This window comes from Ranitomeya variabilis, chromosome 2 (genome assembly GCF_051348905.1).
Source record: "Ranitomeya variabilis isolate aRanVar5 chromosome 2, aRanVar5.hap1, whole genome shotgun sequence".
Lineage (NCBI taxonomy): Eukaryota > Metazoa > Chordata > Amphibia > Anura > Dendrobatidae > Ranitomeya > Ranitomeya variabilis.
Window position 1 is genome coordinate 943,716,240 of NC_135233.1, and position 17,787 is coordinate 943,734,026.

At 41.9% G+C, this 17,787-nt stretch overlaps 1 protein-coding gene across 9 annotated transcripts in view; it reads right to left on the reverse strand.

Annotated features, from left to right (window-relative positions):
* MBNL1 (muscleblind like splicing regulator 1) overlaps nucleotides 1–17,787 on the reverse strand; it is a 222,324-nt gene that overhangs the window by 42,981 nt on the left and 161,556 nt on the right. For all 9 annotated transcript variants that reach the window (XM_077290725.1, XM_077290723.1, XM_077290727.1 and 6 more), the window contains one exon: nucleotides 1,834–2,004. In XM_077290725.1, coding sequence (XP_077146840.1) covers nucleotides 1,834–1,902 — 69 coding nt within the window. In that variant the 5' untranslated portion in view covers nucleotides 1,903–2,004. The remainder of the gene's footprint in view (nucleotides 1–1,833; nucleotides 2,005–17,787) is intronic.

Genomic DNA, 17,787 nt, shown 5'->3' on the forward strand with positions numbered 1-17,787 from the left:
GTGCTTGATACTCGGGTTTTCCGAGCATGCTCGGGTGTTCTCCGAGTATTTTGGGCGTGCTCGTAGATTACCGTATTTTACGGATTATAAGATCCACTTTTTCCCAAAAAATTTGGGGGAGAAATGGGGGTGCATCTTATAATGCGTATATATACCTTACCGGTACCGTTGCTGCAGGCTGAGATGAGGGGGTGCCCGGCAGTACTGCTGGGGTGTCTGACAGTGCTGCGGGTGTCTCCGGTGCTGCTGCGGGGGTCTCCGGGGCTGTTGCAGGGGTCTCCAGTGCTGCGCGGGGCTCTTCCAACATTTTATGAAAGGCCAGAGCCCCTGCATTTGCCCCTGCAATTCCGGGGTTTTACTGTGCGGTGGACTCCGGGAAAATGGCCACCTGGGGCAGCACATGCACAGATGGAGATCTCATCTCCCGAGATCTTGATGACGAGATCTCCATCTGCACATGCGCCGCCCCCCGGCGGCCATTTTACCGGAGTGCATCGCACAGGAAACCCCGGAATTGCAGGAACTCTGGCCTTTCACAAAATTTCGCCAGAGCCCCCCAGCAGCGCCGGACACCCCCACAGCACCAGACACCGGCAGCGCCGCACTGCACATCGGAAACCCCCTCCTCCCAGGCTGCGGCCTGCAGCATCATCCCACTCCTGCCTCCTCCAGCAGCGACCCTGGGACCCCGCTTCACCTCAGCCACCATCCCTGGTAACCAATAAGACGCATGGATTATAAGAGGCAGCACCATTTTATTTTTTAAAAAAAGTTCCTATTATTCTCCTCAAAATTTGGGGTGCGTCTTATAATCTGAAAAATACAGTATGTTTTAATCCCTGCAGCTGCATGATTTGCGGCTGTTAGACAATCTGAACACATGCAGGGATTGCCTGTTTGTTAGGGAATCCTCACATGTATTCAGGCTGTCTACGAGCACGCCCAAAATACTCGGAGAACACCCGAGCATGCTCGGAAAACCCGGGTAACGAGCACACTCGCTCATCACTAGTGGCAGCAACTTAAAAAAGGAAGTGCATTTTTTACTTGCGGATTTTCTGCATCTAATGCAAGTCTATAGGAAAAATCTGCACATAAAACTCAGCGCACCCGCTAGAGAAATTGACATAACGCGGATATGAAACACACGCCGTCAGTTTACACTGAGTAAAAATAAGCATAGTGGTCAGAAGATTTCCACACTTTGCTATCAATGTAACACGTTTCCTACACAGTGAAAATACCCAGCATCAAAAACTAACCAAAAAACCATTGTGGGAACGCAGCCTAAGAGTGTGTGCTCACGTTGCAGATTTGGCCGCGGATCCGCAGCGGATTTGGCCCTGCAGATCTGCAGCAGTTTTCCATGCGGTGTACAGTACCATGTAAACCTATGGAAAACCAAATCCGCAGTGCACATGCTGCGGAAAATTCTGCACGGAAACACTGCTGTTTATTTTCAGCTGGAGGAATGCATTTGGGATATGGGTTTGTACACATGGCAAAAACATGCCTTTTTAAATGTTTTTAGATTTATATGTGGTTTGCTATTTGTATTGTTGTTTCCTAAATAAAGTTGTGTCTTACATTTGCATTATTGGTTTTGGTGTGGTGATCCCTGTACATATAGGCCTGGTCTGTTTTTTCTCTTTTGTGTACTATGTGTCCATTTTTCAGGTCTGAGTGTGATCCCACAGTCCGTGGTGCCCCCTCATAGTTACTTTGGCATTTGGGATATTGCTATTGAACAAAGCAAAATTATTAAAAAATAAAGAGATGGGTGCAGTGCAAACAGAAGTGAATTCACACAGTGGGGCCATCTACATCACTTACCACAGGCTGGAGCTGAGTACCGGGAATCATTGCATTGGCTAGCTGCATCTGCTGGGCCAGCATGGCCATATTCTTTTGCTGAATCAAGTTATTCCGTCCATTTATCTCTAGCTGTGTTTTTAAGTGTGGTGGCGGATGGAGATATTTACAATTCTCTCTTGAGCAGCGACCCTAGGTAAAAATAATAAGGAAGATGAAGATCAGTATTTTAGTTACCAAAAAAGAGTAGTCTACTTTTATAACCTGAGAGAACACTACCTCCTTGAAGAGACCTATCTCTACTCCTGACATGGTTGTTGTAGCTGACATTCCTATTCCTCTATGAAACATTTCTGGAGAATCTTTATTTTTTTAACTCTACATTGTGCCGTTCTTCTCTTATCCCTCCTAGAAATGTAAGAAGAAACTGACGACCAAACGGTTCCTCTTGTCAATGGGGTGTGTGGCTATACAGCCTGACACGGTCACCAATGACTGGACAGAGTGAGACGGTGTAAGAAAACAGCCCCAAAACGCATTTGTTTGGTGCAACGAATTTTAAGCAGGCTTACATCATTGTTCTCGGCAGCACATTGTCCTGTATAAACAGTTCATGTGCTGCCGATAACATGATCTTCTATATTAACAATCAGTCTATGTGCATGGAATTGGGGTTGTCCTGCCTAAACAAGCCATTAAACAACTGCCAATCAGCTTGCATGTAGCCAATTAGTTGTCATTTCAAAGGGGTTGTCCGGCCTTAGACTACAAGTCTGCAGTCAGTCTATGTGACAGCAAGCACTGTGCGCTGTGAGGATTCTCTGATGCCAGCATCGAAAGTGGGCAGACATGTGAAATGTTTACTTTCGATCACATTCCGACTAAACGTATCAATGCAAATGCCATACCTGTGGTCACATGCCCACCGCTGCCGATAGAGAATCCTGACAGCAAGTAGTGTGCGCACTGGGAGGATTCACAAGTCTGCAGTCACATAGAATGGCTGAAGACTTGCAACCTAAGGCCGAATAACCCCTTTTATAATCACGATTGTGCTTTGTAAGCTTGCGTAACAGAGTAAGACATAATGCAGGTTTCTGAGAAGCAATTCTAAAGACAGTTCATGAAGAATACAAGCACTTACTAATATACACATCAGAAGAACTGACCAGACCACGCTTAATTCTTACTTATTTTAAATTCCCAAGATACGAAATGAACAGGATTGTAACATACAGATATATACGATTGCATTTAATGAGGATGGTAATTTTAGATCACATTTCTGGCTGTTCATGACTACCACTGGTTTCTAGTTAATTATTTTAATATTTTCATATTTCCCTCAGATCTCAAAAGAAAATGACACTGGTATGCAGGCAGATATTATCTTTGTCATCAACTTCAATGTTGCCTTGTTCATATTTTAATACTTTACAATAATAAATTCATGCTCTAGTCTGCCATTATATTGTCAAAGCCACTAAATGGTTTCTTAAAAAGTTCTAAACCTTTACACGATCTGACAGATAATGCCTTCTCCTTTTCCTTGTGAATACAGAACAGGCGTCATTAGGTACACAAGTACAAGTGATTCACATGACAGATACATCAGGCCCAAACGATTAATAAGCTTGTACGATTGTAGCAAGAAAAAAAAAATTGCTTTTCTGATGAATTACCATGCTCAGAACATGATAAGTAGACTAATTCTTACCTGAGTATGGCCTCGTGAACATGGCAGATCCTTATGCAGAAGGCTGTGCAGTGCCACAAAGGCTTCTAATAAGCACATTATTTCTGCTTATTATGATGGGAGTACAGTAGGATCACAGATTTGTCTATGGGTGCCCTATTACCGCGCCATACAGGGAGATTGTACAGACATGGGTATGAGGCCTGCAGCTCGGATTGAGCTAATACAGCATAATACTTTTTCTTTAAAGGGACCCTGTCAGCAGGATTGTGCACAGTAACCTACAGACAGTGTCAGGTTGGCGTCATCATACTGATTACAATGATACCATCAAAAAGAATATTTACATGCACAATATATATGCGATTATTGTGCAGCGCAGGAACCGCCGGCACCTGCCTGCAGAAGGGGATTTTAAACAAATATATATTTAATATTTATTATGTAAACTAGGAGGCAGGTGACTGAGGGATCAGTGACCTATCAGAAGCTACACTGGGGAATACCTAATCAGAGCACCACATGAAGACCCCCACAGAATGCCCCCGAAGCATGAGCATATCATTAACTCTAAACTGAAAATAAAGATTAAACAACAAGCACAAGACGGATTTCATCACCAGGTATCATTGTAATCAGTATAATGGCGCCAACTTGACACTGTCTGTAGGTTACTGTGCACAATCCTGCTGACAGGGTCCCTTTAGATGTTTTCCACTACTTTTTCATTGATGACCCATCTTTAGGGTAGGTCATTAATGTCTGATTGGTTGAGTCCAACACCCGGCACACCCCCACAGATCAGATGCACTCGGTGTCGCTGGCAGCTGTCCAGAGCAGGTTGATTGCCGAGCTGCTCCTTCTTCTGATAGCGGCCTACTGATATGAATAGAAGGCGGATGTGTAGTACCTGGCTGCGAACAGAGCAGTTCTGGTTGCTGCTGCTGACACTGAGAACAGCTGATCGGGGGGAGGTGATGGGTGCCGGACCCTGACCTATTTTATTCCTTTAATTTCCAAGTAATAAAATGTAACTTTATTTCCCTTATAAATATATTCAGAGAGTGAAAAAGAAATACTATGAAAAAGTAATTATTTAGGAATATTTAGTCTCATCATTTTTCGGAGCCCTTCCATTATTTGCTTTATTCATACATTTCCTGATTTTATCCATGGCTGTTTTAACTATAGGGCAAATGTTGCAACAATTGTCCCCCCGACAGTCAGGCTCCAAACCACTTCACTGTCTCTGCCTCCAGAGGGTGCAATACTGTGCCATTCTGTTTTGTAAGCGTAGGCAGGCATTGTGTCCCCTTCCTTAGTTCTCCAAGGGCTCACAATGTCAGCCGCCCAGAGATGGTGGCAGAATGATTGGAGGCAGTTGCGTGATTCAACAGATGACCATCACATTTGATCACCATCATCTAGTTTAGCACAGGGCCCAGCCATTAGTTAACAGATTAGCAGTCACAGTATATTCTAGAGACTTACAAAGTTATTAATGGGGTGTTCTGGTTTTCACTGAATATTGAGAAGTGTGAGATAATTGGTGACCCTCGCCTTGGACCTAGCCATTTGCTCTGAAAAATACAAGAGTTGATACTTTTCTATAAAACATATCCAATTTCAGATCGCACCACCTTTTTTCCTCAGAGTAAGCCGCCGCCTAAGATTTCTGGCAGTGGCTCTCTAATAGAGAACACTGGAGCGCGCGACAGGTCAAGTGTACGGTAGAGATGGCTGAGATACCTGCCGCCTGATTGGGGTGTATGAGGGGTGTAAGTGTTCAATACCTCTGCAGCATCACACAGTGCCAGATCCAATCAATGATGTGTCAGTGTAATGCAGGACAGGACACGTCCTCCAGAGCCAGAGACGCTCTTTATGGGATCTGTCATAAGTGCTCCATACATTAGACAGACTTAATTAGGATTACATCATTTATGAGTTACTTCTTAGCTGTGTAGACTCTAGATGGTTTTTTTGTTTCTCTTTTTTTTCTAAGGTGGGGAGAGGCCGATTAGAATTGGGACCTAATTTGTCACAATTTTCAGTAGAGAATATTGGCAGTTTTCACATTACCCGCGACTCTTTATAAACCTCACACAAAGCTGTCTATTTAAGCAGCCATTTGTTTTGCCATTTTTCTGCAATTTGCAAAAAAAAAAGCAATCTAATTAATTCCTAGAATGTGCTTATTCACGTCATTTCTGGAGCTGAGTGCTCTATATTTTATGTGTACACGCAGCGCTGAAACGACATTAATGCTTTGTCATGAGGTAGTTGAATCCGGCCAGAAAGCAATACTTGTGACAAAAAATCTATAACCCCCCAGAGCAGTAAGCCAGAGAGCAGATCTATCACCAGCACAGTCAGGATGGATTGTTATATCTGCCCGAGTCAGACTGTGCGCAGATTACATTCTGGACAAGACACACAGGACGTATACATGAAATACTAGGTTACTAGATACAGCTAAGCCCTTGCTCACATTTGCCCTATTCTGCCATGCTCCAATGACAGAGCGCAGCAATGAAGACAATCCTGAAACTGTGACATATTGGATCCTAACAGAACAGCTGGATCCCAATGACTACAATCGGCTCCATCTGTCTTCACTCATGGTACCAGAAAATAATATTCCAGCAATCGGGACCATTTTTTCCAGGAATTTTGTAAAATGCAGATGTGAACGCAACGGAGATACAGTATACATAACATATAGAATAGTAGTGGGGTCAGGAAAATAAAGAAAATCTGTCCATTTTTTGTCAGCTCCTCTGAGAGCAGCATGATGAAGGTGCAGAGATCTTGACTCCTGTAATGGCCTGCTTGCTGTATTTTTTATAGAATGTTTTCTCTGCTGCAGATCTATCAGTTCTCTGAATGCTGAGCTCTGGATGACCCCGCCCACAGCACTGATTGGCCGCTTTCTGTGTACACTGTTCATAGGCAGAAGATTGCTAATCAGTGGTGGCAGCAGGGTCACACAGAGGTCATGAATATAGAGGACAGCCTGACAGCAGGTTTACTGTCTTCTAGTGATAATCTCCTGCTGGTAAAACTTTACTTCTATAAAATCTATACTAAACAGCCTAGTAATTAACACATAGCTGGAATCAGGGTCTCTGGCTCTACATTTTCCTGCTCTCAGGTGAGGTGGCAAAAATCCGAAGACAAATTCCCTTTAATAGGATGTTCTGGTAATTGGCAACTCTTTTAACTCCTAGAGGTACAAGTAGTAATGGTAATAATAATAGTAGTAAAAGTTGGTGTCCACATTTATAATTTAATTCAGAAGAGACCGGAGATCTGGGAAACAGCTCATGGGCTACTGTCAGAAAAAGAGCCCACATGTTGGTTTTACTTAAAGGGTTTTTCTCATCTTTCTGCTAGGAAAGCACCATTCCTCTGCCTTGCTGACAATCCAATTTCTGATTCACCTTTGGCTACAACTTTGATCTTTATGATGCTACAAGCAAAGGCAATTTTGCTTCTACAGCATGGTAGGAATACAGAGTCACTGATGCTGGCTGGATCCAGCAACAAGGTCATCTCAGAGTGGAGCAGCACTTACAAGCTCTGTGGCAGATTAGCAGAGAGCTTGTAAGCGCTGCACTCCTTGACTAACCTCATAGATTGCAGTGGTGACAGATAAAATAGACAAAGAACAGTAAACTGTAAGATTAAAAATTCTTTTTTCAATAACAAGCGAATTAAAACATTGCCTGTTTTTTAAGCACTTTTCAATTTTAACTAAGATAACTATAAAAATATAACGACGGCCGTTTCGCGCTGAACAATAGCGCTTCTACGGGTCTCTACGGACCCGTAGAAGCGCTATTGTTCAGCGCGAAACGGCCGTCGTCCCGCCTCACATGTTCCTTCCACTTCACTCCCCCGTGCCGTAAAGATGTTGTATTTCATACCGCAATAAAGAAGATTTCGACCACGGTGCCGGTGAGTGCTGCGTTTATTTTTCTTTGGTTCCATAATATAGTATATATATACTCTCTCTCATATTTGCTAAGTGACATTATTAGGTGTAATTATCATGTTCTGACGAGATGATTATACAAGTATCATTTACACAATTCAGGTTGATGTGCTATACATACAATAGTAATGCATATTACAGAGTGCTTTATCTTCCTCTTTTAGCATTGTGTTGAGCAATTACATCTCTGTTTTCGGATATTCTGAAATTGCTGGCTGGTTTTAATACCTTGGTGTCAGTTGCTTTTGTCACATAATAGTTCCCCATCTTTATCAGGTAGAATGTGGTCCTGCTTCCTTGGTCTACTGCTACATAAAGCCTTACAGTTGTGATTATAGTATATAACAAGACTCAGCAGGCAGTACATATACCGACCTTCTATTCATTGGCTACAGTCACTTAATTGGAGCCGCAGTAGGAGTCATGGAAGGCCTCCTAGTCCATCTTCTAGCCAGCAGTAGCTTTTTACATTGATCCAATATACAAGTGCAAATGAAAAATTTCCAACCTTTTGTTTCATAATTAAAAAATCTATGTGATTGCATTCCGGCCACTTGCATTTCCCTGGACAACTTTACGTCAAATCAAGTAGAGAAAGAGAAGGATACTCAATAAAGGCGCTTGATTATTGCACATCTATTCTGTAATTACTTCTGCAGGCAGCTTTCATACTTGGCATTCACGAAAAAAAAGAAGGACGTGGTACAAAGAGGGTGAGAGTCAAGATACTGCCAGCTTATAGCAGCTCCGAAACATAATCGGCAGGAATATGAAAGTAAGAGGGGAAAGCACAGACGGCTATCATATGATGTTTTTCTTCTTCTATCACATCAACAACATTTCGGCTGAAAGCCCAGGCTCTGCTAAACAACCAGCCTGTGTGTAATTACATTACAGCAGCATTATGTGCGCAGCTCTGCAGAGCTTGGCCTTGGCTACTACGAGAAAAGCCACACTTATCTCAAAAGAGCATGTTCAGTGCAGCTGGGCCTTGGACACTGGCAGTCCGAAATATGTCTGTCAAGTGCGCACATATGATCCGCAGTGCAAATAACACTTTCTGTATCAGTTTCATTCTTCTTTTACACAAGATAAGAATACACATCAAGCTCGCACACCACACAATATCAGATAAGACCCTCCATGAAAGTTTTAGGGCGTGATCACACAGAGTTTATTTTATATGGATTTTTCAAGCTGAAAAATCTACTTAAAATCTGCATCCAATTTTTTTCATGTATTTTTTTAATCACGTTTTTTAGATAGAGAATTCTATTGTCAGCTTTTTTTCTCAGTCGGTGTTAAATTTAATACAGTTTTTCCAGTATGTGTCTCACAATTTAACATCTTGCTTCTTTTCCCACACTGAAAATAAAAGCACCTTAAAGAGAAGGTACCGCGTTTTTAGATCATTAATAAATCAATGTAATGTAGCATAAAATGCTGTTATAACCAAGATTTGAATGCATTTGAAACATATTTTGTGTGTTATAGGAGCTTAAAGAAGGCACTGGGGGCTGACATCTTGTTTTCACAGCAGCAGCACGACACTATCAGTGTCGTAATATGGCACCCCCATGGTCATAGGAGATAACAGATGGACTCTGAACCTATCTACTGTAATGGAGCAGTCACTGTTGTGAACTGGGCAAGCCTCTGTGGGCTGAACAATTCACAGTAGTGGGAGTGTTCTGCTGCCATGGAGCTCTCTGATCTGCTAACTAAGCATAAGCAGTACTGCTTCCAACACAGTTCAGATCCTAGATTGACGGCTGACAGTAGTAAAATGCAGGCGAAAAGCAAGGGCAGAATAATAGAGACATCAAGGAGGAACAGTGTACCATTAGCATTATGGGAACTGGAGCTGCTAGCTGCTGGGCAGAAGCTGTGAATAATCCCTTCCTAAGATAAGATAAGGAGCTGAAGTGAATGGCAAGGCATTGTGGAGGGAGGTGAGAGAATCATGTCATCTGGGTGAGAGAGACTGATGGGAGAGAGAAAAACAGTAACTGCTGGTGATAGCAGATCACAGGGCAGTCTCCCACAAAATGGCGCTTCCCTGTGATGCTACTCTTCATTCTGCCCCACGATACTAGACCACCCAAAAGGGGAGGGAAATGGTGATGTCAGTTAAGAGTATTCAACAAGTTTTGGAAGAGGTGCTTTGTGTAGATTTTGCTGCAGAATCTACTGCAAAATCCAGAAAAAAAATATACGTGTAAGCATATCCTTGCGATTAAGGCTACTTTCACACTAGCGTCGTACGACGCACGTCGCAATGCGACGTGACGACGTACCGACGCATACTGTACCAAAAAAACACAACGGGGGCAGCGGATGCAGTTTTTCAACGCATCCACTGCCCCATTGTGATATCCGGGGAGGCGGGTGCAGAGTTCCGGCCGCGCATGCGCGGTCGGAAAAGGCGGACACGACGCACCAAAAAACGTTACATGTAACTTTTTTTGTGCCGACGGTCCGACGCAACACAACACATCCGTCACACGACGGATGCAACGTGTGGCAATCCGTCGCAATGCGTCGTTAATGCAAGTCTATGGAGAAAAAATGCATCCTGCAAGCAATTTTGCAGGATGCGTTTTTTTTCCAAAACGACGCATTACGACGTGCGTCGTACGACGCTAGTGTGAAACAGCCTTAAGGGGTTGTCTGATTTTTTTCCCCCAGAAGCACATTGTATTTGGTATTCTATTAAATAGGGATAAGCTACAAAACCATATACAATCCATGGAGAAATCAATTTCATAGATTCAAAGAGATTCAGCTGAGTGCTCCGGTCCGAACCGCCGGTGGCAGTGCCGGGTATTGAGACGCGAGACTCGTGCGAGTTTCTTGCAAGTGTGACCCCGGCCTTAGACTGAGTCTAGTATTGCAGCTTTACACCTTTTTAGTGCATGGAGTTTAGCTGGAATACCAGACGCAGCCCATAAACGTCTGATGACGCTGCTTCTGGGAAACAGAATGATGACCCTCTTTCTAATCTCCGACAATCCCTTACTTATGAATAGTAAAGGACGCCATCAGTATTAACCTTCCTGCTCGCTTCTTTTCTATTTTGATATGATAAATAGAAGTGTTGGGTGCCGAGCCGGACAGTTACATTTACACATGGATACATTTACACGTCTATTATACAAAAATAAAACAACAAATCTACAAACCCACAATGCAAGAGGATCACCTGGTTATTAGCATGTACAATGTATCCTGTGAACAGCTGATCATTTGTGCCATTTAAAGCTTAAGTATCTATATACACTGCATCAAGCAATGGGGCAAAAAGGCCAGTCTGTCTTAAGCCTGTGAGTTCTCAGACTGGATTCTTTAAGTAAGAGCTTCCTTTGTCTGTTGTGCTTCATTAGAGGTTGAAGTAAAGTCAACAGCGTGCTCGGCATAGCCATGACTTGTGTCCTGAGTGCAAGGCTTTATACTAAGTGTACACATGTCAAATGGATCAATCCTATTTCTTGGCAGTTTGCTCTCTTTTTTTTAAGAGTCAATAGGTTAAGTAAATGCTATTTTGTAAGCCATGAAATATACATGTTCTGAAACAAATGGATATTTAACACTTTCTGATAGTTTGTTATACTGTAGGTAACAGAAATTTGATGTAACAATGTGCAAATACACAAAGTATCAAATTGGGGCCAGACCAGTGTAATTAGCGCTTTCATTGAATCTCCAAAATGTAGGAGATGTAGGAGAGCGGAGTGTGCTACTTGTCATCTGATCCATAACTCTACGGCATTGTGCTGTTAGCGGTTTTGGTGACGCAACGTAAGTAGATGTGGAAACTAAGAAACAGGAAGCCGAGAACATTACACACCTACAGACTACTTCTGTTTTACTTCTTCATAAGAAGATGTGAAATGCCGAAGTTTATTCTAAGTCCTTACATTCATTTCCATTTAATGTAAGAAATATGTATTATTCATCTGAGGATACATGTGCACTATGAACCCCACAAAGTGGCTTTTTTCATGAGCGCTGAGGTGATTTTCACTTCCTGGGTTTAATACATTACCATGTAGGTGCAGTTTTGTGCTGTTATTTCCTGCCTAACATTACACCTCCAGCACCTTTCAAAGATTCCATTTATAAGGGGTTTTTGTGTGCATGTAAGACATATTCCTGAAATTACTAAATGGACAATATTGCTTTTATGTGTGCAATTTCTATATGATTTTTCACTAACGCTTACATTTCCAAGAAATAGATTACTTTTATATATAGCTGTCCGTTTAAAAATAACCTTGTATGAGTCATTGCCTGCAAAAACCAGCAGGTCGCAAATATGGTTAACTCCAATGAAGTCTATAGGAGTCATGGGAGGGGTTGAGCTCCTCTCGGTTGAAGTTGTTGGCCATTCCACATGGAAAAACAGGATTTGGACGTCTGTACAACCATTTAGACTATCTATAATACTATGGCTATGCTGTAAAGGCTCCATGTGGAAACTCCCCTTTACAAGCGGTTGCTCCATATATTGCTATGCCCATAGACGCATTAACCACCACTCCAGTGTTTTTTCTCATTTTCGCTCTGGAGTGGTGTTACTAATATAAGGTCCCTGCACCTAATATTATACTTACCAGCTGCCGTCTTCTTCAGTTCCCAGCACTGCTCCGCTCCCGCGCCGCCATCCTGTGATCATAACTTCTGACTGACCGGAAGTCAGAGGTAACGGTCACAAGCTCTCGATGTCGGTCTGAGGGCCAGAACGAGGCGCTCATAGCTTTACACCGAAAAATGACCTCCGGCTCGCCTCAGCAGACACTGGAGTGATCCGTCAGATCACAAACTGCTGAAGACTGACCAGAGCGGCACGGATAAAAGATGAAGACGGCGGCTTGTAAGTGTAAGACTGGGGTCAGGGAACTTAGATTAGTAGCACCACTCCAGAGCTGCAATGAAAAACACCAGCTGGAGTGGTGCTTAAATTGATCAATTATATTAAGCTAAGGATCACTACTTCTCAGCAGCTTTTAGCTCATAAATTGGAAATAGTAAAATGTCTAATCTAGGTCAATGTGAATGTGATACAATGTATTTTTACATGTTTCTGCCATTGGGAATATCACATCATATACAGGAATATAAAGGTCCACAAATGGGCAATGGACGACAGTGAATACATGTGGGATTATTTGTCAGATAGGAGGGTACACTTTTCTGTATTACCTTATTGGGATTGTCTAGCTATATTTTTTCTCTTTTAACTCTTGTAGCTCACACCACGTGCTGGAGCGAGGTGTGAAGGTAGGGCTGACGTCATAACTTATTACAATAATTAAACCAGCCCCATTCTGTACTTATACTTCAGCCATGATGGAGAAGGAGGCTGGTTCAGCCATTAAAATAAGCAGCCTGACACTTTTACATACAACTACAATCAAGTAGAAACACGATCCTGTGTCTGACACAATCCCGAAAAGGATCTGCCGGACCAAAGCTTGTAACTGAGGATGAAGTCAAATGTCAATGATATTGTTTGTGGCGAAACTTACTAATTAAATATGAGTTATTTCCCTTGTCATATGCACCATTTATATTTAATTTATATAATGTGGGAAATAATCGCACAGAATAAAAAATGGTAGTAGCATTGTGGACAGAGTACCCCTATAGAGGGCGCTACAATCTGTTCAATGCTACCAGGCTATGGAGGTGTGTGTGATTGAGCAGCGAGGCAAAGGGTGGGGGTGCGCTTGTGGACCTCTAGTTAATGTGTATGGGGCAGGAGCGAGCACAGACTGCAGAGGGTCCGTGTGTGAAGTGAAGACTGGTACTGAATGTATGCACTGGGTTTGGTTCTTTTACAATCTCTCAGGTTCTGATACCGTATCTTCTGCCTTCATCTGGTGCACACCTTACTTAAATAGCAGATGTCTATGAAATAAATCGATATAATAAAATCTTCCAAACCAGGATGCACATTTTTACCTATTAAATTCCAAGCAAAATAATAAATGGTCATAGGCATTAATATCAGTATTTGAACAAGCTAATTTTTCTCATTCTTTAATATTACAGAGCAAAGAAATTGTGATATTTTATCATCTGAAAGATTAATTGCTTTATGGAAATTCTCAAACAAAAGGGAAAATATATTGTTCTCACTTTCCCTCTAACATTTTAATTGCTATGATCATTTTAGCCTAACAAGTAATTACATTATCTGTAGTGAAACTCTAGTGTAATAGCTCAGGGGGCAGATCATTATTCCTAGCACTGCTCTACTTCTGATATGACTAAAAGGTGCACTCTTTTCTCTGATATTTGATATTGTAAGTAACGCATGCATACTTTAGCTTCTTCTAGACTTCATTTTACACCTGGCATGTGGATTAGACGATAAAGAGATAAATGGATTGAATGGTTTATCATCATCCTTAAATGCGTAATTGAATCCTGAACACTTCATACTCTGGAGACCTCGGCTGCCATTGTTTCATGTGATCTCAGCAAAAGGCAGTGGGAAAGCATGAGAACATCAATATAGATCCATTAGCGCCCTTAAATAGACAATGGAAAGCAGACACTTTACACACTTCAGGTTTTCGTTTGTATAGTTCTGTATTCTTATATTATTTATTTTACTGTACAGTAAAATGGATGAAGTAGACTAAAGACAAGATATAAAACAAAGCCCTCATGTTCTTCCACATGCTTATACACAGTGATCCCATTCACTGCCCTTTCTCATGAAACTGGGAACATTTTCCTAAAATAAAAACAATGCACTTTAAAGGAATCATCAATTTCACCACCTAGTAGGTATAGGAAATCCAAGAGCCACAACTATGGCAGCTCAGAAGAGAAATCCACATTAAAGCAAAGTCAACCAAACTGGCTGATCTCGATGAGAGCAACCGACTATTTCATGTGTAAGGGGTAGAGAGAGTTGAGCAAGAAAAGTAACTAGACGCTAATTAGGCAAGCCAGACCAGGACGATGAGAAGTTCTTGAAATTCCATGAGGTCTGTCCTACTGCTATGGAGTACCAATATGGATGCCAGACCAGGGGCCTAAGACTTTTTATGTTTCACTCTAGTATAGGAGCCTCCAAACTCTACCCTAAGATATAGTGTTTGAGGAAAGAGGTGTTAACTCAAACCAGGAGAGGAAAGATGACTGCACAGTTTAGATTAAAGTTATCGATACCTATCAATTTTAGTGGGACCAATGATTCCCTGAAGTCTGCCATTAGAGGAAGGTAGGGTCACGAAAAGTTGTACAACTTATAAAGTATGCTCTTTGTCTACAGTCATTGAACATGTATGTATGGCCCCTAAAGTTGTGGAAAAGCAAGAATCTAGATTCCATAATTGTTACAGAGCTTTTGTGAAAAGCCTTTCTGTGCTTCGCTGAATACATACAATAACTATACTTACCAAATTGTCCTTGGACAAATGTGGCTGGGACTTTACAGCTAAATGGGTTGTGCTGGTTGCAGTGTTCTGGATTGAATTTAGATCAGTGTTTGCTCAGTGTCAGTTTATACCATCAGTGTTTTGTCAGTGATTTTCCTATATGCTGTCTGGGATTTTCATAGACTGACAGACCTGTAGATGATTTTGAACAATAACTGGGATAAAATAATGGATAAGTCTCTTTGATATCTTTTTTTGCGGACTAGGGGTATACAGAAATACATGGACATGTTAACAGCTCCATAGACCATTATTGTTGTTCTACCTGCGAAAACCACAGATAGAAAACAGTATTAGAAAAACAGATGTCTGAATGAGGTCATAGACTCTTCAAGAAACCGGAGAGAGAGCAATGGGGAGAGACATTAGATTGCCCGATCTCTGGTTCTCCATGTTTTAGAAACAGCTTATTGGTACTCAACAAACACCCATATGAGGCCAAACAAAAAAAGGTACATCCAAAACATAAGATATACAAACGAAAAGGAAGCAAAAGAAGCCCAGATATAAAAAAAAAATAACAAATTTTAGTAATTTAATCAGAACAGCCAATAAAAACACATAAAAAGGGAGAATGTTAGACACAGTCCCATCCAGAATCAGGTCATTATAGGTTACCTCGGAACTCATGCACAGTTAGCATGGTAATAGATATGTCTATCTGTGTCTGTTTGAAATGTAAAAAGTACAGGGGAAGAAGCCAAAATGAAACGCGCATCGGGGTCTTACTCCCCTGCCCTCCTAAACTTATCAGGTTGTTTTTATGAAGTGATGTTATTTACTGTAATTCACTTGGATCTGTCATGTAATTACTTTTGGTCTGATTATTACTTATGGTAATACTTTATTATATATTTTATGCACAGACACTTTACCTGTTCTCTTTCATTTATCTGTTTTCAGATATACAATACAGACTGGTACTGTACCCTAATGAACCTAACATTCTCCCTTGTTACATGTTTTTATTGACAGTTCTGATTAAATTAACACAATTTGTTATATTTTTTGACATCTCGGCGTTTCCTACTTCCTTTTCTTTTGGATAACGTGGCACTCAATGTACAATTTTATTTTTTTTCCACTGATGTTTACTCCCAAACTTACATTACAAAGTAATGGAGGTGGTCACAAGCCGGCCATTAGCAGATGTGGGTAGTACATTTGCCAATTAATGTCTAGGGTAGAATCCACTTGTGTTGCAGGCCCGATCTGAATAAGATGACGATATTTGTGAAACAAATTTATACTTTAACTTCAGAGATGAATGAAGACTGGAAAGAACTTAATTGGAAACTTTACAGAGAGCGCAGTCTATTAAAACACAGCAGGATTAGCGTTACCCAAGACATAAAGTCACTCAGCTCCTTTACCAACTGGTGCCCCTTGAGGTGTATAGTCCTGTCCGCCTGGCATCATGGCTGCAGCGTAATACAGCATCTGGGTGGCATCGTGTGATATCTGAGATGTCACTTTCATGAAATGGTGGTTTGGCAGCATGGTAATAGTTTGCACATCTTTGTACATCTTATTGTTAAGAAGAAAAACAGATCTATTTCCCTGTAGATTTCTGACATGTTTAACGCAGGACTTAAAGTGAGAGCTTCTACCAGAAAACCTCTTTCCTCACGACTCAGACTTAGGCTGTTGCCATAGCGACAAAGTATAATATGTGCTACTGAATCAAATCAGTATTTTACATTTTGCATAAAATATTAACACATTCATCGTACATGAAAAAAAAAAAGCTACTGAGGACGTGGCAGGCTTCTTCGTACGACTCTTAGCATCACCTACTGTATATCTCTCTAAATAACAGCAATGTTTGTGTTGACGCACCGAGCTTCCTCGCACATGACCGACATCTTAATTATGACTCTCTCAAATTATAGCTTGTTCCAGCCAATATGTGTCCCAAAGCAGTAACTCATGGGAAAAAAATATAACTTCTGACAGAAAAAGCAGTAAGAGCGGTACACTCCCACAGATGGAGAAGACGACGAAAGGAAAACAAACAAACTCCCTATTTTGCTCCCAAAATTATATATCAGAGGAAGCATATTATGTCTACTGCATTTTAATTCTCAATTCAGATAGGTATAGTAAACTAAGGCAAAGAGATCAGTGGAGCATAGTTCAGAAAACCTTACAATGCGTATCTGTGAGGCAAAAACGTAACCTGTCACGTGAAGAAACACTATTAGGCCGGTTTCACACGTCAGTGGCTCCGGTACGTGAGGTGACAGTTTCCTCACGTACCGGAGACACTGACACACGTAGACCCATAAAAATCAATGCATCTGTTCAGATGTCATTGATTTTTTGCGGACCGTGTCTCCGTGTGCCAAACACGGAGACATGTCAGTGTTCGTGGGAGCGCACGTTTTACACGGACCCAATAGAGTCAATGGGTCCGCGTAAAACACGGACCTCACACGGACATTCTCCGTCTGGGGTCCGTGTGCGTGCAGGAGACAGCGCTACAGTAAGCGCTGTCCCCCCCACATGGTGCTGAAGCCGGTATTCATATCTTCCCTGCAGCAGCGTTTGCTGTAGAGAAAATATGAAGAATAGTGTTAAAAATAAAGATTTAGGTGTCCGCCGCCCCCCCACCCCCTGTGCGCCCCCCCGCTGGTCAGAAAATACTTACCCGCTCCCTCGCTCCTTCCTGGTCTGGCCGCGGCTTCCACTGTATGCGGTCACGTGGGGCCGCTCATTTACAATCATGAATAGTCGGCTCCGCCCCTATGGGAGGTGGAGCCACATATTCATGACTGTAAATGATCGGCCCCACGTGACCGCATACACTAGAAGCCGCGGCCAGACCA